Source organism: Synchiropus splendidus, chromosome 1 (assembly GCF_027744825.2).
Source record: "Synchiropus splendidus isolate RoL2022-P1 chromosome 1, RoL_Sspl_1.0, whole genome shotgun sequence".
NCBI lineage: Eukaryota > Metazoa > Chordata > Actinopteri > Syngnathiformes > Callionymidae > Synchiropus > Synchiropus splendidus.
The window spans coordinates 15,009,482-15,036,881 of record NC_071334.1 but is presented as its reverse complement, the minus strand read 5'-3'; the positions used below and the strand labels follow the sequence as shown (position 1 = coordinate 15,036,881).

The following is a 27,400-nucleotide window of genomic DNA, read 5'->3' as shown; positions in this document are numbered from 1 at the left end:
GGGTGTCAGGTTTAACCCCATCTGTCGGAGAGCAGAGGAGCAGAGAAGGCTGAGATGATGCTCCTCAAACCAAAGTCTATGGCAATAAATCAACCTTCTCAGTCCAAGCTTGATGGGCGCAACACATGACACAGTGTGAGTCTATATCCAAGGACTTCATGTTGAGAAAAATGTAGGATGAGTCCTGATGTTCAGAGCTCTCGAGAGACTCACCATCATTGGCTGGCTGCTGCTGCTGGTGGTAATGGGAGTACGGCTTGTGGTGATGGTGACCGTGCGGCTTCTCCAGAGGAGGGGTCCCGCTTCCCTTCATGCCAGGAGACAAGAGAGGACCCGAGAGCCTGGGTGGGACACAGAGAGCTTCATTCATTCTGTGCATTTGCATTCAGAAACTACAACTCATCGAGTGCTGTACAAAAAAGTCACTGCACTAGTAGACAGTGTTACAAAAACTGTCTAACAGTGCAGTGGGGGCCCATGGTTGCGCCGCAAGCACCTCCTAGAGGGCCGCAAAAGTTTTTATATTATATTATATATAATATGTTTTTTTTCCCTGATATTTAGACATGGTTTTATCATATTTAATTTATTCAGATTTTTATTCTTTTTTTTTCTCAACAGTTTGCATCAAGTATATATTTTTTTCTTTAGTAAATTTGATGAAAATGTCTTTCACCTGGTTCTGCTGCTGGTTGGACTTTAGATGACAAATAAATAAATTTGCGATGATCGCATGGTTTCATGTCATTTCACAAGGTTTTGGTTTGGTTTTGCAAGTCGGTTAAATATGGTTATTGATCACAAATGAAATCAGGAGTAAGGAATCAGTTCTATTACCTGGACGGGGCCCGGACCCATTTGCCCCGAGATCAAAACTGTTCAGAACCCCTGCACTAGTGCCTCTGCTGCCAGGACCAGTCTATTGTATCAATCATAAAGAGAAAAGAAGTAGATGCATTCGGTCACTGCGTCTTCAGGCTAGAATATTTTCAGGTTAATGTTCATTGAGCCAGAGGTTTGGTTTTAAGTAATAGCGATACACTTTCAGAGGAAATTGCGTGTGATTCATGTTTGCGTGTGTCTCTTTGTGACGCTTTTTGAATACTGTACAGGATTTTTTTTTACAGTGAATTTAATTTACTGAATTACTCAATTTTCTGTGTTATTTTTTTAAAAATACTATAAGTTCTGATATAGATTTTTTTATTTTGCATTACTCTTATTTTTATACAGAATTTATACAAGTGATATCGACTTTTATTTGTGTATTGAATTTATTTCTACGGTACAAAATGAGAGCCAAAGAATATCAGTGCTACAAATGTGATGATATCTAAAATGCAAACTCTGATTTTGATGCCAAAAAAAAATCAGTATTAGACATTCACATTTATTATACCACAGCACAAACGTCCACAGTCTTTCAGGCAGTTCTGAGTTAGAAAATCTCATTGACCGTAGCAGATCAAGCATTCACACAATTGCAGAGACAAATAATGATGCGCATAACTCAGATTAATTCACGCATAAATCTTCTACCACAGGGAACATTTTTCGGTGCAACATTTCCAGGTGCACCACATCATACCATGTGATGTCATAACCAAAACATCCATGATGAAGGAGACTAGATGAGAGAAGAGAAATTTGATGTTGCTTGGTAGAAGCAGAAAAATGTTGCACTTTAGGCAACTTCCACCCCGATATTTCATCTGACAGCACGCGTCGAGGTTCAACTTAAGTTTATTAAATATAAAAATGGGATTAATCAGATCATATTAATTCCAAATGTCATACTTGATTGAAACCACACCCCTAGTTTAAAGACATTCTATATAGGCCAGTATTCTGCACCAATGCAGTTCAAGTTCACCCTGCTACTGATCCTTTTGTGCCCAGTAACTCCTGTCTGTAGTTCCAAGACATCCGGCTTTTCACAAAAGAGTCATGTGCAATGAGTTTTATTGCAATTACTCATGTGTGTTACGACAGTAAACTCCGTGCAGTTTCGGTGCCACACGTGTTGCCTCCTGCTGGTGCTGCTCCTCATCTGATCACTAACTCTTTTTCAGAACGTTGCCCAAGTACCAAGTCGACTGAGTCATTTGAAATCCAGAAATGCCATTCATATGTAGTTGTTCCACTTCTGGCATCCCAATCCTCCACCATGAAATCTCTGACTAGAAAAGTTTAACTTCCTCAGCAAAGCTCGGCGACATGTTGAGCTGCTGACCACATGATCGGCTGCGAGCGATCCTAAACACACAGAAGAAACAGTCCAGACGTGTGGAAACTTGGGTTCCCCACACATAATCGTCCCCTGACCACATATAATGATCTAAAGTCAACAAAGTGTAGACACACCAGCATGAGCACACATGCTCACGTCAGTCACTGCGTTTACAAAGAGGAGAACAAAGCCTAGCTAGCTGGTTCAAAAAGGAAAAGTCGGTTTGACTTTGTGGCCTCTGGTTTTACCAAATCCTTTTAGATCATGTTAATGTGGACTGAATCACCAGCTAATGTTTAAGAGAGGCTTGGCTACTGAGTTGGTTAGCAATGGATTTCCTTCAGCTTGACCTGCCACCCCAAGAACCAGAGCTCTCTCTCCCAGCAAAGCGGACCATAAGTGGGACTGGTCAGACTTGGACGAAGCTTAATTTTATACAACATAGTTCACCAATGTTCGAGAGTAAAATAAAACCTTAATGAAGTGTTAGCCACAGGGTAGATTCCTAAAATATGAACAGCACCAAGTCAAAATCACAGCTCTGGTGGAAAATGCAGGACACACAAGAGTTTTCATGAATACAAGAGATTAATGCAACATCCAAGGTGACTGGCTCAAAAACATCCAGCCATTTTCTTATCTAAGGTCGGATCGTGAGGGTGGTTGTTGAAATAAAGAAGTCCCGAAGTCGCTGTAATGAGAAACATCCTCTTCAGCGGGAAGCTGAGCTCAGGTCAAGTCGGAGACACGATCTCTCCAGCCTCCTCCTGGTTGTTACTACTACAAACTATCCTTCATCCCAAACTATCGTTCGCACTTCAGGATCCACACCAAAAAGCAAAGGCAGCTGTGTCATGCTCAGTTACTGAACTGACACGTGATGTCATAGCCACCATGAAACTTGATATCCACACTAAAAAGAACTACTGTCTGGTATGGAATCAGACAAAACTTCCCATGACACAGACCTTCACGCTGCCAGCAGACAGGTTGTGTCGTCCATGTTTGGGAGTGTTGACAGAGTGTTGCTGGCAGTGGTGGAGACCTGAGGTGACTACCGACCAATAGGTCTGTGACGGACAGGCGTCACACCCGGCTCTCAGCTCACAGCACCAGAATCTGGCTGAAGATCGGAATAAGTGAATAGACTTTACATAAGTGTGAGAAGAGGCGAGGTCTTCCAGCAATTACACTCATTTTTAATGGGAGTCTAGGTGTCTCTGCTTCTGTGGCAGTGGAAAACTTCATCATCATGGAAGAGGAGAACCAGAGGTCATCTAAGGATTCTTGCAGAAAGGTGGCCCTGGTTTATCTCATGATCATTGGCCATTAATGCAGAGGGAAGGGTATTGAGAATTTGATGAAGATGTTTCTAAATTTGAATTGTGTGTAAATGTATGCCCCTATTTGGACTGAGGCACACACTATTAATGTAGTTCATTGCTGTGATCTCAAGAAGCCAAAGAATCAGGATCATCATTGTGCAATACAGTCCGTGTACGATCAACATCTACCCAGAGCCACATGACTGGCTCTTGATATTAGCTCTATTAACGGCTGTGCTCCATATCGTGGGCCTTTCTCCAGCTGCCCATGTAGACGGCCACTTTTGGATGCTCCTATTTCTAAACCTGCATTTTCTGTTAAGATAAAAAAGCACTGTTTACAGATGAAGTCACATTTCTTCTGCAGTTTAAAAAAAAAAAAATATCGGTAGGAATCTGGTGATCCTATATGTATCCGGATACAGGGGTGACGATACGATATATCACAGTATTTTATGATTTGACTTTACAACACTCTAATGACAACAATATATTGTGATTGTTGTTAACAATATCCATATAATTTTAAGGAAAAAAATAACACTTACTCAGTCCAGTTTGACCTTTGTTAACATTGCAAAACAAGATCGAGAGACTCCAACTTCAAGGTTGCTTGCTATAGAACCTTATGTGGGTCTGCACTCTAGCTGTTAGCTCAGCTCAGTTCTAACACAAGCTTAAACACACACCAAGTCTTTTGGGGGGGTAGGTTGAATGGAGTGGAAGTGTGAGGAGTTTGAGTTGCCTTTTGAGGAATGAATCTGTATTCTGGTGTACAGTCCACAGTTGTGGGGGCACAACAGTAGACTGGCAGCAGTCCAGTGAGCAAGAGGTGGCACTGGTATGAGGTAGATCTGAGAGTTTGGGCAGGAGCATAGCATTTGAACTGGCTGCACAAAAGAATGGGAGCCATAGGGACAGCGGGGGTTGGAGATAGTAAGCGGAAGTTTTGTCAACTTTCATAGCAGAATTCCTGTTCTACTGGTCGTATCCAATGGCACACACGTGACCAGCTTGTGTGGCACCCAGTTCTGGTCCAGTTGCGCAGAAGCCTGCTCGTAGCGAGCGTGGCTAACCCGGGACCTGGCAGTGGCCTGCTGCGTGGCCATGTGTTCCTGCGGAGAGCAGCAATCCCTCAGGAGCTGCTGTCAGCACCGAGTCAGGAAACAGTTATACTGTTCATATTTTTACAAGCTGCCTCTATGTGCAGCTAAAGTGAATCATGAGCTAATCACTGCCAGCTGCACCCGCGCCTGATCTCCCCAAACTTGTGCTGGCTCCCCGTCAGCTGGGAGGAATGAGGGGAATCTTTCATATGCCACATTAATCTCCAATATTCATCTCCACTGACCATCGACAGCAAGGCAGCTTCTCCAGCTGACCCACACGCTTCCTTCTCAAAGTGGCCTGCGTGTCCCATTCTGATAGATGGCTTTGATTTCAGGCATATCAGAGGGGCAGTGGGAGAAAGAAAGCCACCCGGGAGAGGGACAGTCGCGTTGCAACCTGCTTTGTTTTTATTTTTTTATAGTGTAGTCAAGAATAAGTTAAATGGCTGTTTCATAGAAATATGAACCTAGAAACCTTCAAAGTAGAAGAGATAGAACCTGATGTATGGTCCCATGTCGAGCAGAAATATTTCACACATTTTCACACTCCCACACAATGTTCAAGATGGCATTCTATTCAGATTATATTTTAATCCGCATGCTTCACTCTCGGATGAAAGTTCCCATGAATACATTCAACATGGCAGTGATTCAACACACATATTTATCAAATTCAGGGGTTGACTGGTCTCTAGTGGAGGACTTTGAAAACTCTTCAATATGGAACTTGGCTACAGTTCCACGTTCCCTCTCTTCTCAACAACAAGAACGCAACTTCATAGAAATGTTAAGCAGCTGCCCGGATCATATGTTTTGAGAAAGGTTCAGTGTAATACGTGACTTTTATGTTTGAAAGTCATCGGTCCAAGTTTGTCAACACACCTGGGATAAAGCGCAAATCCCCACTTTAAGATTGGATAAATACCTGGCTAAATCGTTCTGTTTGACCCAAATTAAAAACAACAACAAACCCATGTCAGACTTTCTCCTGCCAAACCTGTCTGATGCATTAAGACAAGACAGGATGACTTATACACAGATGTTCTGGACGCAGGATAATCAGCGCTAACATGAACTGGCTTCCAGAAACAATAATGCTTTTTGTATTAAGTTGCCCTTGTCAGCTTTCCTCCGCGTTTGGAGGAATGACAGGATGGAAAGAAGTGGAAGATTCATGAGCCGTCCTGCTCCGCTCCTCATTCTTCTTCCCTTCACCTGCAGCTAACTGTCCCACTTGGGATCGGGGCTCAGACCTTGTCCTCTACAGATCCAATATACTCCCACAAACGCCCTCCTTCCCCCTTGTCCGCCTCCTTTTGTAACCAACCATTAAGCTCCACTGATGGATGACAGGGGCTTCCTTGGCCTGCATCGGTGGGAACACTTCTGGTTCTGGTTAGTGAGCTAAAGCGGTGCTTGGGAGACAGAACGTAGCATCCTGACTAAAGCTGAGCTAAAGCTAAGCCAGCCTTCAGGCCCCAAATGAGGAGCAAAGTGATATTTTGTGGAGCTTGAAAACTCTCTGTAAGTCCCAGAAAGATAAGCGCATTTTACATGAAGGATCCATCTTTAATCATTGTTGCTCGTGAAGGAATTTGGTGGGAAATCATCGGCCTCTGTGGGTCAACTGTTTGTGTAGAGAGGACAGTACACTGTGGTGGAGCTTCACTGGATCATGGAAAACACAGATTTGATTTTCAAGTCCATCATTTGGACCTTTGTTGTCTCCCACCAACTACACTTGCACGAACGACCCTTTTGATCACTTCCATGTGAGATACTCCATCCTGAGGAAAGGCAGTGTCTCAAGCTCCTCACTCATTTTGGCTTGCCAACCCCCCTGGATCTTCTCCACTCCACAGTAAAATATTCTCTGGGAGAACCATAGCCTTGGATGTGAAGTTGATTATCCTGGTCCCTTCTTGTAGGGGTATTAGCAAACCACTCTTAAAGTAATAAATAAATGGCTCTCGTATAAAACAGAATACCTTGGTTTTTGGTGCTGGTGAACTCAATATTTAACTTTTTTTTTAAGCGCCAACAAACAAATTTGTTGCTTTCATGCAATCGAGAACTTCCTAGAGCACAAACTTGGTTAAAACTGTCCCAGTCATGTAGCTTTACTGACAGTGACGTGAACTGCTAAAAGATGAGGCTGAAAAACGCTGTTAAACTGTGGTATATTTAAATTTGGTCAGTCATCAAACAAGTAAATAACTAGATATCTGTGCACTCTTTAAAATGATGAGGGGGGCCCAGAACAGGCCGCGGCAACAAGAGTTTGACATGAGCTCTTCAGCACGGAAGAAAAACTCCTTCTGGCAAGACGTCGTGACCATTTATACATAATCGCAATGAGAGACATCATTATTTTTGAGTGTTTAGAACAAAATATGTTGACTTGAAGAAGTTGGAGATGCATCACTCTGACAAGGAATCCAGAGCAAATCATTAAAAATAATACTACAGTGGAATTGGTTCCAGAACTCAGGCGACTACTACAGTTTCATCCATAATTTTTCCACATTTTCGGGATCATTGCTGCCAAAGTTGGTGGGCAGCTGTGTAAAAAGCATGAAGGTGTCTTCAGTGCCACGCTAATTCATTTAGCTTGTGTCAATCACTGCTGACGTATCAAAGTGCCTCGGACTAATATTTGCAGAGGGGCGCGAGTATCAATATGCAGGAAAAACCCGCTCTGTAATGATATAACCACATATAGCTAACACATTCAATGACAACATTTACCACCCATGTCTCTGTGAGCGCGGGTCACCACACTCCAGCGGCAGCGCAGGCAGGGGGCTCCGCACACACGCACGCACACACACACACACACTCATGCACGTGCCATGCTGACCGGCGAAATGTATTTGAGCTGGCATGTTTTAATATTAGCTCCAGAGAAATGACACAAGTATTTAGAAAGTAAAAGGAGACTTGCTGCGCCATTTGAGCCAGTGTAAACACATTTAGCCATGAGGTCAGAGGCTGCCACAAGAGAAGCCGCCTGGCTTGATAATTTTGTCAAAATGTTTAATGTCCTGCTAAACCGTTTGGGAAAAACAAGTGTGCCGCTGATATTGACTTTGGCAGCAGGCTGTGTACTCAAGGCTTTAAGGATGTAAATCACGGGCTCCATCTTCAGACAAATGCGAGCGGACGTCTCATGCCCGGGCCGGTCGTAGGTCCTGGCTCACATTTAACTCCTCTCCCCCCTGACTCTTTGATGAACACACAGATTGTGTGTTTGCTCACATTTATGCGTTCAACATCTTGATCTGCTGAGAAGTGAAAATTTGGGAATTGATGCCATCACTACGTCATGAGTAAGAAGGAATGTATGGCCGGGAAGCACTTGCTAATGTGTACTATGGTTTTCTGTTGACACAAAAATGGACTCCGACCCAAACAACACACATCAGATGTTCTTCATCAAGCATCCCAAGCAACTGGTCCTTGTATCAGATCCAATCTATCATTCTGCCAGTGTAACCAGCTCCACACAGAAGACTTCCCAAGTCCTTTTCACTTTCCATTCCTCTCGCGGTGCTGCTAATTGTGCATGCCGCGGAGAGAGGCACACAAACCACAAGGTAATTTTCAACAGTATTCTCCTGCTCTAAAGCCTTGAAACAACACATCAACCTTCCAGATGCTTCCAGACCGACATAGCGCATGGAGGTTTACATCCAGGCGGCTGCAGCGCGCCGGCCCGCTTCCACTGTTTGTGCTGGAAATCAACAGGTCTGCTGTGGCTCACGCTCCAATCACACGCAATCATGTGTGTTTCCTAGTTTGCTAAATGTAAACTCCTCTCAGTCGCACACACAATTTCACTCACAGCTCCTGCTCAGAGACGGTGCGGGTCTCGTGTTTCACTAAAACTGAACAGTGCGTCGTGAGTTATAGAGGAAGCGACAATCGACATTATGTCATATGGGGTGTAATGATTGTTTCTATTTTAAAACGCAAATGTTCTAGTCCACCTTTTGAAAGAATTTCTAAGAGGCCAGCTTTGGAAATAACGTCAGAAAAAGGTCAAGAATCAAAATCTCTTGCATCATTCTCCTCTTTATGACAAAGTGTGTAGTTATTCAACTCTTTGTTCATTGTTATTAAGACCGAGCCAACCTAAAGAGAATAATAATTTTTCAGTTTTGAAGGTAGGAAACTTAATATTAAGTAAAATATTATTGTTCTGAGATATAGTTGCAGCAGAAGACTAGGCATTTACTGACAACGCAACATCATTGTGTCGAGATGAAGTGTGCAGGATTCTGCTAAAATTACTTGTCAATTTATTATTTAAATTTTACTATCAGTACGTCAGTGCATCTGTGTGTTAAGCACGGTATATTGATATTTAATAAATCAATAATTACACGCAGCAAGCAGTAAATTGACTTCCACCTTCAGCTCCTTGTTAAAGATGAGATCTGGTCAGTGTTCAATAAATTTGTTTGAGTACAATGTGCATTATGCGCATAATATTGTAAGTTCTGTAATGTCACTTGAAACAACTATTTCAATATATTGTCCTCTTTACAGCATTGTAACAGCCTTGTATCTGGATGCGCATCGAATCGCCAGATTCCTTCCAGTCCATCGCCCTAATATTCAGAACAGCATTTAAACAGAAACCTAACATTTGATGAACATTTACATCAACATTTCATACGTGCACGTACGCTCCTTTAAAGCCTCTGACCAACAGCAAGATTTGACTAGGGATAAACTGTGGATGGCACAATAACAGACATCAAGTGCCAGAAACATTGGTGAGAAATTTGTTACCAATATCAAGCCACAAATTAATAGCCTGTTTTCATAGCTGAAGTGTCCCTGGTCGAGTCTTGTTATCTATTACTCCGCACACTCACTTAATAAAACACTTTCACTGCTTATCTATCAAGTTTCACCAGTAGAAAAAAACAACATTGGCTTGTTTTTATTTAAAGCCAAGGCAACAGTTCATACTACTCGATGTGAGCGTTTAAAAGAATTAATAAACCCCAAAAGGTGACCTCCTATTAGGTTTGTAGCCATTTGCCCTTATTAAAGAGTGAGTCACATCCGGCAAAGTGGTTTCATCATCTCACTGATGCTCCAGTCAGCGGAGCGGGATGTTATAAACAAGGGCTTGGTTGCCAGAATTAGAGCCAGTGATGTGTCACATTGACCCCGCGCTGTTTTCCCCATGAGGGGCGTCAGTGAGGTTGTGAAGTTTGTTTCAGCGAGCCGGCCCAAGTGAGGCTGTCAACGAGAGTGAGAGCGGTGACTATGACCTAAGTGGGCCAGCCCTGCGGTCCTGCCTGGTTTTATGAGGAATACGATGAGGCCCCGTGGTTCGGCCCAAGTGTTAGGACAATAATACCGTTAAACATATGGCTTTGTGCGAGTGCTGCTTGATGTACTGAAGGTTTTACGAGAACAGGATCATACAGAAGCACATCAGATCAGATGTCTATTTTATGATTTAGCAACTTGGTTCCCTTGAACGATACTATCTCTTGTTTACATTTTTTTAAATCCAAAATGGAAATGGATTCAGTGTAGCAGTAGTGTGAGTCTATGCAATCCATTCTGCCACACAACATTCAATGTAAACAAGGATTCTGGTGTGAGGTATTCAAACAGCCACTTTCTGGCGCTGCACCAAAAACGCATACATATTCATTTATGTTTCTCGGCATCAGACACCAGCAACTTTCACACATTCATCCACTTATTTTCTGCTGCTTATTAGCATCGGGTGGGGGTCACAATAGCTTGTCCCAGCTATTTGGTGCAAAGCTTGGGCAACACACTGGACAGGTCAGCCGTCCATCATAGGACACAGCAACACTCACATCTATGGACAATTCCGCAAACAGATTAAGCCCTTAAGGTTTTAGCACAATGGGAGGACAAACCACACCTATGTTGTTGAATTAGTTTTAATAGTGTTGCTCTACATTGATCTTATCTATGAAATTCAATATATTTTTATATACTAGTATATTGTTGGCAGAGCTCAAGCCACGAGGACAGCAGTTGGCAGGAGCATTCTGGGCCTTGCTTGCACACACATTACAGGTGTGAATCAGAATGGCACGAGCGTAGCTCATTCTGCACCATGCACAGTGACGAACCTTCAATTTATTCCTGGATCAGAATGGAAATGCGGAACACTTCCAAAATGCAATCATCCGTAACTTGTCTCATCATGCGGAAAAATGGGGGCAATGACATAACAAAAAGTGATAATGGTTTTAATCATTAGCCGTCACGAGACGATAAGCCCATTTTACCAAAAGCAACCAAAAGTCATCTTCAGTGTTCTACAAGGAAGTGTTCTGTTCTGAATGAGAAAATTCCACTTCCTTGCAGGTGATATGAGCCATCATATCCATGGTATTCACTATCTGCTCTTCATTCCCTCCATGAGTCATGAGGGGGTCAGGAGCCATCAAGATAAACTCATTAGCACCTCTCTGTGCCCACCCTGTGATAAAGCGTGCTGAAGTGCCTGCTCAGTGGCAAAAACCTTGTTTTCCACAGATCCCAGCTATCAACTTGTTTGGTACAAAAAGGGGGATTTCGACCTGCAATAAAATCTGTCATGTCCCTGCACGACTTTTATGCTTTCTTTTTGATCGTTGACATTTAAGTCAGGCTTGGTTTACATTTCTTAATCATGTTTTGTTCCTTACTAGAACCCCAGCGTGTGTCCTCATTCACACTCTTGCCACTGATCCAAAGCCTCTCCGTGATCGAAAACATCCCTCATTTGTGAGTGACTCACGCGTCTCTTGTTCCGTCCATGGCAGCCAGCGGGGACAGGTGATGAGGACTTCCAAGGTCCCGGTCCAGCCGGTGCTGTCGGGATGGCAGGTCAGGGGCGGAGGTGAGTGCGGTGTTGGGTGCGGGGGCGAGGAGCTCGGCTGACCCACTGTGGTGGGGGTTGCTGGAGCCAGCATAGAGGCCTGAAAGACAAACAAAGCTAATCCAGTAAATGTGCCAAATAAACTGAAGGGCTTGTTCTCCTTCTTCTTTGAGCAAATTAGAAGCCATTTCATGGAAACAGGATTTTTGTTTTGACATCTTTTATCCAATCAGGGAGCTTATACAAAATAAAATGTTCTGTGTTTGTGCTGTTTGTAATTAAGGAGACGTTGTTGGTGCAGCCGGAGGCTTTGGACTTGTATTCTCAGCTGTTTATTGTTATTACGGGGTAATTAACTCAAACGTTACATGTTTCTGACCAGTATGAAAATAAATAAAGCCAGATTTACTAACCCCTTTTTTAAATTTTATTTTATACCTCAGTTATGATGTAGTTGTGGTGCTGCAAGCTCAAGGTCATATTCCCAAAAGACAGACATCAATATGAAATTATTGTTTATTTTTTTTGTTATAATCAAGTTTTCTGGAGATGTTTTATTGAACGTATAAGAAATTAAGATTGACTTTTACTCAGCCTATGCCAAAGAAATGTCACCATGTCTTCAAAAGCTAAACCACATGAGCTTCGTCTTACACAAGACGTGTCACTTCAGTCACAGTTTTCAGATATTTATTAACTAAAAACATTCGTGAAGACACTGCAATGTAGTATTGAGTCAATATACGATCAATGAGTCAAAACTTCACATCATCTTTTGGCTCCAATAGTTCTCCTACACTCCACATTTTTCCATCTTCAGCCATGTTCCTTTGGTTGCGACCCAAAGCTCAATGCGAGAGTGGAAGCACGGATGAACCAGAATCCGATACAGAGTCCTGGACCTCACAGTCCAACTATCCCACACTGCTGAACAAGACAGTTGAATTCCTCCAATACAAGGGAGAATCTCCTCTCACACTTTAACCAGACATCTCAGCCCTTCTCACCGCACCATGATCTTGGACCTGATCCTCATCCTGGCCCACTCTGTATGTGCTGCAGTGAACTGAAATCCTCAGCCTGACAGAGCCAACAGCACCACATCATTTGGCCGCACCATCTTATCACAGGCACCGCCCTCTTACATATTCATTCTAAGCTCTAAGCATCTGTTTGTAAACTTGTCAATACAATTCTCATTTCAGAACTAATAATTCAATCAATACCTCAACAAACTAAAGGCCGGTTGACTCTATAGTCTCTAGTGTTGGACACAAACCACTTTGTTGTCAACCTTTCTTGAACACCAGGGCGTTGACTGTTCAGTTAAAACACCAGTGATAAGTGGACAAGTGTCAAAGGAGATGAAAGGAAGAGAACAGAGCCGCGCTCCTGGTCTCAGAGGCTGCAGGTCCAGCTGTTTTCATGTGGAACCATGCCAAGGCCAGATCTGACAGCGCTCCAAAATGCTTACAAGCCTGATTCATTATGCCCCAATCATCAATCACAGGGCGTAAATGTTTTCCCCTTTAGCCCCAACATCTGCTACCAGAGGGGCACACCAGGCAACAAACAACAGCTATGATGGCCCACATTTCAGCACCACTCTGAAAAGATGCTGCTCGAGCTGAGCCAGATCACTTGGACATGCAGAACAGCAGGATCACGTAAAAGCTGTCACTAAAACGACAAGGAGTCCTTCCTCTGGTTAATTAGCAGACACTCTAATGAGGCTCCATAAAACTGCGAGAGCTTCTCGTAAGTCCCGCTGCAGCACCAGGTGAGCAAGCACGAGCATGAGACTGGGGAGCTTTGACTGGAAGTGTGACTCATTTTCTGCTCTGCAAGTGTTAATGATGGGCTGGCTGCCTCCATACGTTCAATCGGCCCATGAACAAAGAGCGGTGCAATGAGAAATTCCTTTTCAAGCAAAACAAGGTTGTCAAAGAGTGAAAGCTTACTGCATACACAACTCATTCCAGCAGCACTGCACATAGTTTATAGTGAACCTTAGAAAATGAGACCCGAGAATTTGCATCAGCAAGTAAGTGAGTAAGGCCAACAACTGCTTGACAACAAACTCTGGCCACATGACACTGTATGATCGAGTCGATATAAGAGGTGACAAACTCACCGAGACAGCCCCACCAAATATATTCAAAATATTGGATTAAAAGTATTTATTTTTGTAAAAACATTTGGCTGACAAAAACATGGTGATTTGTAGTAAAGATGAGGTAGTGGAGAGGTTGGAGCGGTGAAGAGGACTGTGCAGGCAGGATGGAATGGGAGGAAACGAATGGACTGGCTGGAAGCTTCGAAGAAATTCCCAGTTGGTGGGATCCTCTCTGACATTGGCAATAAAGATTTCTGAAGTCTGAACTCTGAAGAAGAGCTCTGGCACACTGACTGTGGCAGAGTTGAAGATACACAGCCTTTAATTTGGAGTGACTAGACTTAGAGTGACTTAGACAAAAGAATGTAAGAGGGACGCCTCATTTGGATACAGGGAACATGTTGGACCAGTGTGCCAGAAATGGAAGTGCTGGGCAAAAGATGAACAATCATTAGGATCCCTGGAAATGTTATACATGGACATGAAGAAGACAGGTGTGAGCAGGGATGACTATTAAGGTTGGTTAGGTGGATGAGCTCCAACTCTTGCAGTGCAACAAAACACTCATAGTATGAGTAGTGAGAGTGCCATTTACCATCAGGGTGTTATGAATTTATGGTTTAACGGCAGCAATTGGAATGAGATTCAATGCAGTCCACGAGAGTGGAGTGTCAGTGGTGCTGATGCTGACCGGAAGCGGAGAGCCATTGTTCTGTTTCTAAAACACAGAGCCCTCCAAACCATTTTGAAGGTGGCTTTGACAGTGCGACATTCTAGAGTAGAGCGGATCATACAGGCAGGATCCCGTCCATTTTCACCTTCTTCTTGCCTACACTAAATCATTTAGTGAGCAGTCAGCACAGAGCACCACAAATTACAAGTGAATCACAACAAACCGACTCACTGAGGCACACACCCTACAGTATACTGCACCTGCGATAATACATTTTTGGGTTTGCACACCTATTTATATCAAGAGAAAGGTTCAACCCTGAAGGCGACACTGCTTAATATTAATCCATCATTTCATCTGTCCGCAAACAGGTTTTGTGGTCAGTTGTATGATGAATACTGTCCCGGGCATTAAGAACTGCTCACCTTTGCACATTTTATGAAGGGATTCCTGTGGCATCTCAAACTCTTAAAACAAGCAATAACCCTTCAGAAACCCAGGGTGGCTAAAAGTAGAAAGCCAGAACTCAGAGACCTGGTTTGACATTCAGAGACACGTTGAGCTTTCGCAGTCGACAACCGTACGCAGGGTTCCAGCAACAAAAACAAGGAGCAACAGGGAGTTTGGATTGCGTTCAGGAAGAAAACAAGGACAGATGTGACTATAAACTGAAGAAGCTGCAGGGCATCTTTGTTGTCTTTAAGATAGTTAGAATCTATTTATCTCTCTCTTGTTCCCCATCCAAGGTCCCGTGACTCCTGGCGATGGTCAAACTCGTCAATTAAACAAATGGACGTTTAAAGGCCACATGTGATGAATAAACCTTTCTGTTTGTTGCTGTTTCTAATGGATTTTGCAGCTTTCTCGTGACATGAAACGTTTACATGATATGGCGATGAAATACCTCTCTAAACTGAGCGGCTCTTGGAGTGGGAAGACGAGCTCCATTTCTAGAGCTGCTCTTATGTCTGACTTTAATAAAATAATTTAACTAATTCGATTTACCATTTTGGCTCATGAGTTGGCTGAGTTTTGGGGTGATTTCCTTCCCAGACGGAGCGACATACAATGAATGAAAACAAGCATGTCAGCGAAGAATTTCTCGTGTAAGACAGTCGAGAAACAACCCATAGGGGGGTTATTCGAGGATCAAGGCATTAAAACCCGTTTTTTACTGCTCGAGCTGACCACAATACATGAGCAGGAATGTGGAACAAGGCCCCTGATTTCCACGTTGAGGAAGGTGATTGCTTGGCCAGGTGTTCTGGCGGTCAGGCTTCAGTTGCAGCTCCGCTTCTTCAGACGCGGACAAAAACACTCACCGGTATTTTGAATCTCTGCCAATGTCATTCAATTGATGGTGCAACTGACAGCTATACACAAGAATTTCAGAACAAACTGCTTTTCCTTTATGTCATCCATTAAAGATTGCGTTTACTGACAAATGGACAGACTTGTGGAACACTGGAAGCTGATCAGGGAACGAGGTAAAGACACTGGAAGGATTAATGCTTTGCCTTGAGCATTTACTGAAATGATTACAGTCATGTGTGGGAGTAGTTTATCAATAATTACACTTGTCTACACAGCAAGCCAGGCCTCAACGATGGTTCTGAATAGTCATCACTGAAATTCATGGGTTCATCAGGTACTTTTATTTTAAGTACAACGATAACAGCATTGAAGCTAAGAGCACAGTGCTCACCATCCCAGAGTGCCAAAGCTTAGCATGGTCAACAATAGTTAGTCAATATGAAAATTGAACCCACCATCTAGTGCAGGAGTTCTTAACCTTTTTGATCTTGGGGCCCACCTCTCCCAGAACAAATGGGCCCGGGGCCCAGTCAGGTAATAGAACTGATTCATTACTCTTGAGTTCATTCATGATCAATAACCATATTTAATCTTCTCACATGTAAACAAACCAAAACCATGTGAAATGACATGAAACCATGTGATCGTTGCAAAGACATTTGTCATAGAAAAGCAGAACCAGGTGCATTCTTGTTCATCAAATTTACTATAGAAAAAAAAAAGAAAAAATACGCTTGAGAAAGAAGAAACTGTTGAGAAAATTGAAAAAAAAAGGCGGAATAAAATAAAAAAAATAAAAATAAAACCATGTCTAAATATCATAAAAGAAGGATTCAACAAGTTCTTTCATGAACAGTTTTTACTGTTGGGGATGGCGGCATCACTTTCTTTATCTTTTTTTCTTTTCAAGAACTTATAGTTCTTAGTTGTTAATTATCACAGATTTGTAGCTGTCAAATCAATTCAGTGACACACTACTGCCACCATACGTGGCTAATCGGTTAAAACTGAGCATCTTGCGGCCCTCACAGCCCAAAGGTGTAAAACAAGAAAACTTCCAGTGGCCCTTTAGGACGGGCTCGCGGGCCAACCAAGGCCCCCAACCCTATGGTTAAGTTTCACTGATCTAGTGCATGGAGGGTTTTGCTAGTCACAAAATTGACTGTATACTTGTGTAGAATTTTATTTGGGGCAGAATTTGTCCAGGAAGTTTCACCACAGTCTGAAACAGAATGTGCTTTGGAAAAGAAAAACCAACTAGGTGCTCGTACCTGTAAAGAGGTCTTGGTTCATCCCAGGGGAGCGACCATCTTTGCTTGTGTATAGGTGCTGTGAAGAACCGGCGCCATGAAGATGCTGCATGGACAGACAGTCACTCAGGGCGTCCTGCTCCAGGTGAGGACAGGGCCGGAGCTGTGGTCAACAGGTTTTCAACCGTTTAAACAATTCAACAGGAAAGTCCAATAACGAAGGATATTGATAACGACGGTTCAAACCAAAACTTTTGAGTGATCCAATTGACTTCAGATTTAATAAGACATTTAATTCTGTTAAATATATAAATATCGTGTTCAAAGTTGTCATCTTGTAATGTTTTGCGGTTGTCATTGGTCCCTTGTGGATTCACTTGTCACATTGCCTGATTCAATTTCATATTCTGGTTAACTTGATAATCCGCTACACACCACATATGAGTGGTTCTTTGCCTCACTAGCTTGGCCCTCTGATAGCTGGCATCTGGTCCACATTAAAACCTGCTTATCATTTAATATCAGAATAGGTTTCGGTCTCTCGTGCCAGCAGCAACGTTGGGGATCAGTGGGTGGATCTGTATAAAAAAAGGCAGCTCATCAATTACACTTGGGAACGTGACAGTCCTTTCTTATCCAGTGCACTTTTCGAGAGTCTCAGAGATCAGTTTCTGATTTATATTCTGGAGTCCAGTTTACGCAAGAACTCACACTAAACCCCTTAAAAAACTTGCTCATTTTTGTGATCACAGTTAATAGTCTTGAGCACGAGCAAGTTGACACGTTAATAGTGAGACATATTTGATCCGATAGCTTTTCATTTATTTCTTATAGCTTCTGCTTTATTTAGTCACATTCCAGCTGACAGCATGCGTCATCGTCATCGTGACTTCACACTTCGGTCTGTGTATATCCGTCAATATGTATATGCAGGCCCTCATGAGCCCTCTGGAGTGCTCAGAAAAACATTCATCAAATGTAATTGGGGCTGTTTCCCCCCTTACTTACAGCGCTAAAAGTTTTTCTTCAAGTCCGCTCCAAGAGTGGAGCAAGAGCGTTTGTTTGACATTTGTCCATAACATCTGGCCACTGGAGTATTCCGCACTACAGCTTATTAACAATGTTACAAGTCCACATGTGTTTTCCTTTACCACTCCAAGCAAAGAAACACATCATCCTGCTTGCCACCATTCAGCCTCTCCATAACAATGAGTCTATTCTCTCTTATTTACTCTCTTCCAGTCAGAGGAATAATGGGCTTTAGAGCATGAACACATTAAAATGTGGTCTCATCCATTGAAAGGGACATGTAAAACTGCAACATGCAGGCCTTCTGAATGTGACATAACTGTTTTGCAGCCAAACATAAAACTATACTCTTTATACTCTTTAAATTTAGCAAACAAAGGTATTTTAAATGTTGAGTAAAACAAACAACAGAGAGAGTTTGAATGTATCGTTCCCCCCATCTTACCTTTCCACGCACCTGTTGCTCTTTGGCCGAGTGGATTTTCACATGCTTTCGGAGGGAACTGGGATCCGTGTAGCGCTTGGTGCAGCCAGGGATCTGACATGCATAAGGTTTCTGTGAACAGATGGATGGTTTAGGACAGAGGTGGGCAAAGTGCTCTCAACCTGTATTCATGAGCTCCTCATGAGGTCAGAGCAAAACCACAAAAGGAACTGATAAATACTGAAACGCAGAACAACATGGCACAATTTATCCTTGTTTCATGTTATTTAACCCACAAAAATCACGTATAATGAGAGGACAGATAAAAAATATGCATTTTACCATTCACCTTGAGTTAACTCATCTTTGGTGCATTTAATTGAAATGAAACATTTGAATCTATTGACAGCCCCAGTAAAATGTGATCATCTAATAAATCTGTAAGTTGTACGTCAGCATCATTGTCAGCGTTGACCTACAACTAGAATAATCATTGTGAAAGTAAATACGTCCTGGTGGACTACAAGTACAGTTGCGGTCACATGGGAGGGGCTTGAAATTCCACGGTACAAGATGCTTTTACTGATAATATTCTTTGTTTCCTCAAATGCTAAACTGAGTAGGTAAACTGTCTTTTTGGTGACATTTCACTTTGTCCTTCGTGGAAGAAGAACAATTTTAATCTGACATTTTGTGAACATTTTAAAAAACCCAGATAAATGGAATTTCAAAAAGACAGTGGAAGAATGAAAGGAAACCTTGAGGTCTTACCTTACAGCTGGAGCAGAAGCAGAAAAGAGAAAAGAGGGACAGGATAAAAAGGAACACAATGATCAATTCTACATTAACCTGAGTCAAATACTTAATAATAATAATAATAATAATAATGAAACTGATGCTAGTCACACAACACTTCCCTGAAACAAGGCTTTCCTCAGTATTCTAGGCTTGTGGGGAACTGCAGCATCTCCTAGCTACTGGGGTGAAAGGTCGTGGATGCCCTGGAAAGTTGGCCAGTTTCACTGGGCACATTGTATTTGTCACATAATCCGTCAGCTCAGAATCAGAATCAAATTTATTGCCATTTATTGCTGTTGTTATTTCAGAAAGCATCTCGTTCAAACACATTTGATCAGCAAGGATACTGAAGCCATGTCATTAAATAGGTTTTTTAAGGAGACTGGATTCTTTCCTTCCAGTAATGCACCACTAAGTTGGTGCGCAGAGAGCCAACTAACCAAAATGACACAAGCAACATGACTTCACCGTTATCAAATCATCAACCCATTTTTCTCATTATTCACGTGAATGTGGCGTGCAGCTCTCTAAATGAGGGACTTTCCCTCACGGCTGCTCTGTTTTTATCCTCAGGACTATAGGATGACCATTTAAGTGTAAGAGGAGCCGAGTCTCTATTCGCTCGCCCTTCGTACGGCAACTCTCTCTGAAAATACGCTGTTGTTATTCCAGCGCGCCTGCAGTGCCACTCTTCTCTAACACGTTTGTCTTGCTGAAAAACACCCAATCCAGTTCCACAAAACCATGTACGACTTCTGTGTAGAATAAACATCATTACATCTTTAAAGTGATACTTCCCAAAGCGTTTTTGGCAGAGCAGGGCGCACAGACAGCCCTGGCAGGGTGTTAATGTGCGGCTGTTAGTTTCGGGGTCCCAGATTAGCGAGCTTGTGTGTTGCATGTTGGGAAAAAAGGTAGACTGCAAGAAATATGTTACTAATAGAATAACAGAAGTCTGAATTTTAATGTCAACGTTGTTTTACTTTCTGAGTGGTTTGGTGCTACACGATATGTGGGAGACTGTTCTGGAGGAAGGAGCGGTGTGAAATATTGAAAAAGGAATTATTTTTAGGAATGGTGTCTTCTTACTATTTTTCTGAAATTTATGAATGTTTTTATCCCCCAATATAAACAAAAATGCCTAGTGAGAGTAGCAATACGCACAACATGCATCATATTTCTTTCACTTGGCAGGACACAGCTTTGATACCAATATTATTTGCCAGACATAGCCTTCCCATTAATAAAAAAAATAAAAAATAAAAAAAATAAAACTTTTTTCCTCCTAGCAGGACGGATCTGAGAGCAACTGTGTGACAGTGTAGCGTCGTAATGCGCGCAGCTAAGTCATTTGAGTGAGTGTAATTTGAACTATAAATAAAAAACATTTATCAGTATGGTTAAGGCAACTATTAGGGCGCAAAATAAATACAGCAATAAAATTAAGTACATCGTTTTAGAAAAAGTACTTATTTACTTGCTGGCCCACAGAGGGTGATAAAGTGATTTTTTGGCGTGTTCACCAAGACATGACGAGTGGCAGCCTTGACTGACTCAACCTTTCCTTCTCTTCTCTCAGGTCTGACAAACAGGCGAAGCTCTGTGTGAGCTCACCGCTCAGCTCCAAGTCGGTTACCAGCCAAACGGAGACGAATGGAAATGACGGTTTAACGAGTGTGTCGCGTAAAGCGCAGAGCGAGAGAGAACGACACGCTGACCGACAGAGAGCGGGACGCAATAAAGAAAGAAGAAGGATGGGCACATTCAAAGCACCACACCTGCATCCATCCATTGCACGCACTCCGAATGAGTCAGGAAGATCAGTTGCTTGTAAGAGATGACAGTGTTGCTTACTGTGTCCAAGTGAGTGCGCTGATGCTTGGCACGGTCGCTGGAGTTGCTGAAGGCTTTCTGGCAGCCCGGGTGCTGGCACAGGTATGGCTTCTCCCCTGTGTGGCTCCTTAAGTGGATCTTCAAATTCTCCAAACGTGAAAACGCTTTATTACAGCCCTCAAACTGTAGAAAAGAAAAACACAGACGTAGTCAATAGTAAATAGAGGGCTTTGCCTTTGGTCACATGTAATGACTGATGGCACAGGTGGGCCAGAGCATGGGCAGCCATCACACACACACACACATTCACTAATGCTCCATGCTAGCAAAATAACAACTTGATTCCTGCTACCATATGTTGTCTGCTCTGAATATTCGGGGCAGCAGCGAGCACATCAAGAATGGAAAGTGATAACTTCGGCAGATTCTCAGAATTTCAGAGAACATAACTCATTGTTCTTGTCTTTTTAATGGGACCATTGAAGGTATTCTTAAAGCTGTTCTCAGCATCTGCAATTTTATCTCTAGGACACAACCAGTTTCTTGTGGTGCACCTCAAGGTTCTGTTTCAGGGGCGTTGTCATTTTTTACCTGTAACACCACTTGGACTGATTTTGTGTAGCTTTATGTTTGTCCTCCATGCGTAAGACACTTCTTGACACTGTCCTACACCTCAAGATTGGACAATCGTCATCATTCACCAACAGCTGAGTCCTTTAACGCTTAAACAAAAGGACACCTAAACAAAAACTGGAACTGCGGAGATAATAGTTTCTATTATTATATTGTGTTTAAATCTATCTATCTATATACATATCTATATATATCTATATATATGAAGTTGATTACATGAAAAGACGTTTTGAGGTGAAAGGCCTTCAAGAAAAATAACTCACGTTCAATTCCACCTTTGAAGACCACCGGGCATGAAAAAGCCCCAGAAACCTTTTTTAAACACGGGTGGTATAATTGAAGGCATTTTTTCCACCGCTCTTGAGTTACACAGTCAAGCCGAGCAACTTTGTTGAAACACATGTCCACTTGAGAGACAGCAGGATGCATGACAGTATACCTGCACCAAGACTGCCTGGGGAAACCGGAGTGTGCAGCGCGGCGGCTTTTAATGGGATGGAATGTCTAGCATGAGATAAGTGCTCTCTCGAGTATTGTACATTGGACTGACAAGTGACAGTGACTGTAAACAAGATCATGTCCGACCTCACTCGCCCCATTTGATCCTCACCACTCAGCCAATGAAAACCACAGATTTGTTAACACATCAATGATTGATGGAGCGTCTACGGTGTCAACTCTTGAGCAGGAGGAGAGGAGCTTATTGGAGGATGACAGTCTCTGATCAAGACCTCCTGCATAAGCATCTACGTAGGCATACATGTTGTTCCTTTAAAATCTATTCAATGATAATACAGTTACCAAATACAGTTAATAAACAGAAAATTCTAAATGCAAGACTCTAGAAAGAAACGAAAATGGCAGCGAGGAAGGAAAGGTGTTGTTTGTCTTCAAGTCTATATTTTCCTTCAGCAAATTCCGAACATCTAGGCCGCCCAAAATAAAAACAGAATCATATACACAAACTGTCAGTGGATTGTAGCCTGACCTTTAGTAAAGTCTGCCCACACCAGATAAGGTTTCGACTTAGGAGAGAGTGACACAATGGGCCTCCAGCTTCATCAGGGCTAACACTCGTCCCAGCGCTCCTTCATTCACTCACAGTGCATCATCTATTCACACAGCCTCCATTTAATACCCACGAAACCTAAACCAGGTCATGGATGGGCCGTGTCAGGTGACATGGTTGATCTGTGGTAAGTGTGTGTTCACTGTCAAAACTGAGCTCTCCATATTGTCGGACATCGTCTGAACACATTGAATGAGTCAACAACTAAATAACAGAGGAAACATAATGTTTCAGCAATATTATGGACATGTTTTGGAGGATTTAAAAACCATTAACGTAATTTTGCCCTCAGATCAGCAGGTAAAACAGATAATGTTGAGTAAGTCATTTTTAAATGTATTATTATTGTTTTTATCTTCCATTTGCTGTATCTTATGTTAAACATCAAGTATTGAACAACTTCATAGTCCAGAACACAACACATAACACTGTCGAAGTAACAAAGAAATAGTACAAACTACATTAATACATGACAATTAATTTAAAATAAATAAAATGTTAAAGAGGCAGTACACACAGCTAAATGAAAAATAAAAATAACATTTACTTCGGTATTTAAGTTACACCCCAATTTTGTAAAGTTATTTCCACAGTAAAACATGGCACCAGTAATCCTAATCTAAGGGGACGCAGAGTAACAAAAACGGCAGTGAGGGTGAGAAAGTTTAATGAAAATCTCTGCGGAACATCCACACCGCCACAGCCGTCATGACAGACACAGTCCATGCTGACTGCTGAAATATGGCGCCAAGCATTTAGGTTTGGAAAACAAACACTGCTATTATTGACCTGCCAAATGTGTGTATTTTTATGTATGAAGGGAATATTCACTCTTTCTCTGCTTTCTTCTCTCCACTACAAATTTGAAGGTGAATTATAGTTAGGGGTCTGTTGGGGAAAGCATGTTAATCGGTTTGTGCAGATTATTTCTGTGGAAACTGGACGGCAGCACGATGTGTGAGGAAAGCAGCAGACACCTCTGGGTAGAGACATTCACCATAATATCTGCTATCAACCTTTTTACCAAGGAAGATGCTGCGTGTGGCAGCAAGTACATTTGTACAACCCAAAAAATTAGAAAGGCAACAAACAAGGGGAAATAAATAAGTATTACTGGCAGAGTAGGAGTGATGTTTGAACTTACCCTTCAGCAACGCATGTTAAGTCTTGTAAAAAATCATTTAGGTTGAGGTTATGTTCTCTGCATATATTGAAGATTCAATAGAGAAATAAGAATACAGAAATTTAATTAAAATTTTCTCCCTTAAAATTTGACACAATCTCAAATACTACTGACAAAAATGCATTCTCAACAGTTTCAATACGTCTGTTGTCATGCAAAAGTTACTAAATAACAGATAATTTGCTTAAATAAACATCATATCATCAAATTAATATTTTGAGGTCCAGCCATTAGCACATAGTAAAAAACATGGCGTGCCCAATAACATTTTTCCACCACTTTTTAGAAGTATGCAGTACTGTATGTAGTCTATGCATCTAACAAAAGGGGGTTGCATATTATGATTACAACATATGTTAGAAAATTTGGAACATACACCTGCTAAATACATTTCAGTAGTCATTATTTTCACAGAAAATTCTGAAGACTATGTAGCGTTTGCATGAAGTAGATTCATGTTCATAGAAGAAAGGCTGCTCTCTTTGTGATCTCCTAGCAGCCACGATAAGATAAACACTGAAGCTAAACTTATCCGACATGTAGGTTAAACGCTATAAACACAGTGGCGGTTGAGGGCCGAGACTTGTGACATGGGAATAATTTAATCTTTGATGCTATCAGTGAAAACAGTTTAGGCAGCACTAATCACATTAATTGCTTTAAACATGTTTAGTTTTCCTCTCCCAAACCCCAGTAAACCTGCAGACAGCCACACAGGCATAGAGGCACTCCAGCTCGCCCTCAAGTGGGAGTTTCAGTAGCTCGGTAAACATTGGGAATGACAGCGGGGTCTTGACAAGGCTGAAAGGGCTGCTCCAGGGTTAAAAGGGTGGATGGGCAGCTGATGACTAAAAACAGATAACAAGCCCAGCGTGCAGGCGAGCAGAGATGCCAGCACACCTGAGTCCTTCATGGGAAATTAATCCTGACTGGCAGGGGGAAGACCAAACAGTGTTGGGGCTACAAGGCGGCAGTGTGCAGCGCTGCTCACATGCGGCGCTATTTAGCAGCCAGAATGTGATTGGAACAAACCAGCCATTATAGCAGGGTGTTTAGAGAATATGAAGTTGTTAATGTGCCGCACAGAAATCTGATTTACAGGTTTTTTTGATGCAGGAGGACAAGAACAAGAAGAAAATCTTGATTTTAAAAATAATATTTCCAGGTGGTCCTGGACAACACGTTGACCTTCGGGCTGAGCCAAATTTAAACTGCAATAATATTTTATTAGTCGAGCTTCTCCTCCAAAAGATTGGATGGAGACCTGTAATGTTAGCTTCAGTGCCTCGGGCAGAAATTGAAGAAGTGATAGGGGACATGCAATTTCAACATTTGGCTGCTAAATAGCATGAAATTCCCAATTACTTCAGTGTAGCTGGACTGAAATAAGTTTGTTCAGTCAGTAAGACCGAGCCTGTAAAAAAACAAAGGGAGAATTCATCTGAAACGGTTTTGTTGTTGGTGGTCACGGTAACAGCACAACCAGTGATCACAGACTTCATACTCCCTGACCAGCACCAAAAGTTCAGATCGAGGAATCCTGATGGGTTTGTAAGACAGAAAGGAGACACAAAATAATAAGAAACAACCACACTTAAATTGGTGGCTCTATCTAGGGAGCATAATGTAAACTGATTTCTGGAACAGGGTGGTGGCCTCTTCCTCTATCCACTCATGCATTTCCCAGATATTGTGTTGCTTCCAATCCCTTTTGGACAGAAGGTCCTTCAGAAATTACAATCAGGCAGAAATGTGAACAGGTCTGCTCCATGGTTTAATGACATCACCTCCCTTTCACACCCTACAAGCTGGTGTTCAGATACACCTTTGTGATGATTCCTTTACACTAACTCCACTGAAAATACACCACCTATATGGATTAGCAACAGTATAAACAACGAATCGATGTAAATTTCACATAGTTATGTCGACCAATGTTCGGTGATGAAAACAAAGAGAAAAAACTCCACCAAAAACAGCAAAGATTTACTCGAGGCAGCGCCTCAATTCTCTCACTTGCGCGTATGAGTATCAAGTGGTAGTGGTAAAAATATATATGCAATATTTTCATTGCAATATTTTTATACATGACTTGACCTCTTGGTACCTCAGACATTATAATTTCACACTTATACAAATAGTATTGCAAATATTAACATATAAATAAGGGACAAATCGCCGACTGTGGACCCGGATTAATTGTCCCGGATGCTAGCGTTGACGCCTACAATTTAAGCAACGCTAGTTGGCTTCATGTGTTTATATGACTATTGATTGTGGGTTGTGAGATATTACAAAAAAAAAAAGATATTACAAAAAAAGATTCATGTGTTTTACGCTTTGCTTCGCAGATGCCAAGGTTGCAGGACTTTGTGGGAATTGCATCGTAGTGCATAATGTCTTCAATAATCAATTCTGTGTATATTGCGTATCAAAATTTGAAGACCATATTTCACATGTACCCGCTGCTGCGTTTTCAATATGTTCAGGGTACTTAGGGCAGATGGCAACCAGTCCCAATGGAAAACCACATGTGAATTTCTAGTGTGTTCAATCATCACACCAGAGTTTCTGGTCACAGGAGTGACAGGGAATAAATTGAGAGGTCTGAAATGCAGAACAGTGGTTAGCTCCATCGTGTCAATACGCAGTTCAAACTCATTTTGCACTGTAGCCTCACTCAACAAGATTTTTTAGAAACTCTCTCCATCCAAAGATCAACATTTCGCTCGTTTTAAAAGAGGCATTTAGACACATACGACAAGCAAAATACAGCATGCTGAAGGTTGTGGGATGCCGAAGTTCTTAAACTAGTGACGTATTTAATGAAATTCCAAACAGAACTGATGCATCTACTTAAGGTAACGGATTCCTTCAGAGTTTTGTCAGTGACTGTCGCTAAGTTGAGGGACGAAAAGTGGAAAAGGGTTCTTGTCACTGCCCAGATTTACTATGTTATTTTGTGAAAGATGAAGAATAATATGGTGGTCAAATAAAGCATGTCTTACATTGCAAATACTCAAAAGGTCTCTGTATGCAATAAAATGCGGTTAGTAGAGTCAGCTGATATATCACCAGGTGTCTCTCCCTGACGTGACCGAAGAGAAAAAAACCACCAACACTTCCAAATCTCTTCAAAGAGGAGGGCTGTAGATGGGAGCACCACGGCTGAGGAAGGCAGGAACATGTGTATTTAATCTGCCTGCTTCCAAATGCCCTTTGGCAACCAAAGCAAAGAACAGAGAAACGTAAATGGATGAAACGATATCCATATGATTCAACGAGACAGCTAAGGAGAGGAAGGTTTTTCATGAGTGCCGTCAGGAGAGAAAATCAAACACAGCTTTGCTAAAACATTCATATTACATAGTTTACACATATCGTTTGCACTTTGAAGCAACACCTTTTAGCAGCCAGATGCAAACAGAACCTGGATTTATAATTTAGACAGAACAGGAGAAGCCTTGATTCATAAGAGTCTTTGAGTTGTCCAGATGCGAACGAGCCAGTAAATACCAAAAGAGTTAAGCTGATCCACCAACAGGA

General features: G+C 42.0%; 1 protein-coding gene across 6 annotated transcripts in view; it reads right to left on the bottom strand.

The window, feature by feature from the left end:
- Positions 1-27,400, bottom strand: part of LOC128764079 (zinc finger protein GLIS1) — a 79,380-nt gene that overhangs the window by 3,017 nt on the left and 48,963 nt on the right. For 4 of the 6 annotated variants that reach the window (XM_053873530.1, XM_053873544.1, XM_053873537.1 and 1 more), the window contains 5 exons: positions 20,991-21,152; positions 18,360-18,470; positions 16,907-17,048; positions 11,452-11,632; positions 214-341 (listed from right to left, as the gene is read on the bottom strand). In XM_053873530.1, the coding sequence (XP_053729505.1) occupies positions 214-341; positions 11,452-11,632; positions 16,907-17,048; positions 18,360-18,470; positions 20,991-21,152 (724 nt within the window). The remainder of the gene's footprint in view (positions 1-213; positions 342-11,451; positions 11,633-16,906; positions 17,049-18,359; positions 18,471-20,990; positions 21,153-27,400) is intronic. The other 2 variants (XM_053873558.1, XM_053873550.1) reach the window with 2 other exon arrangements.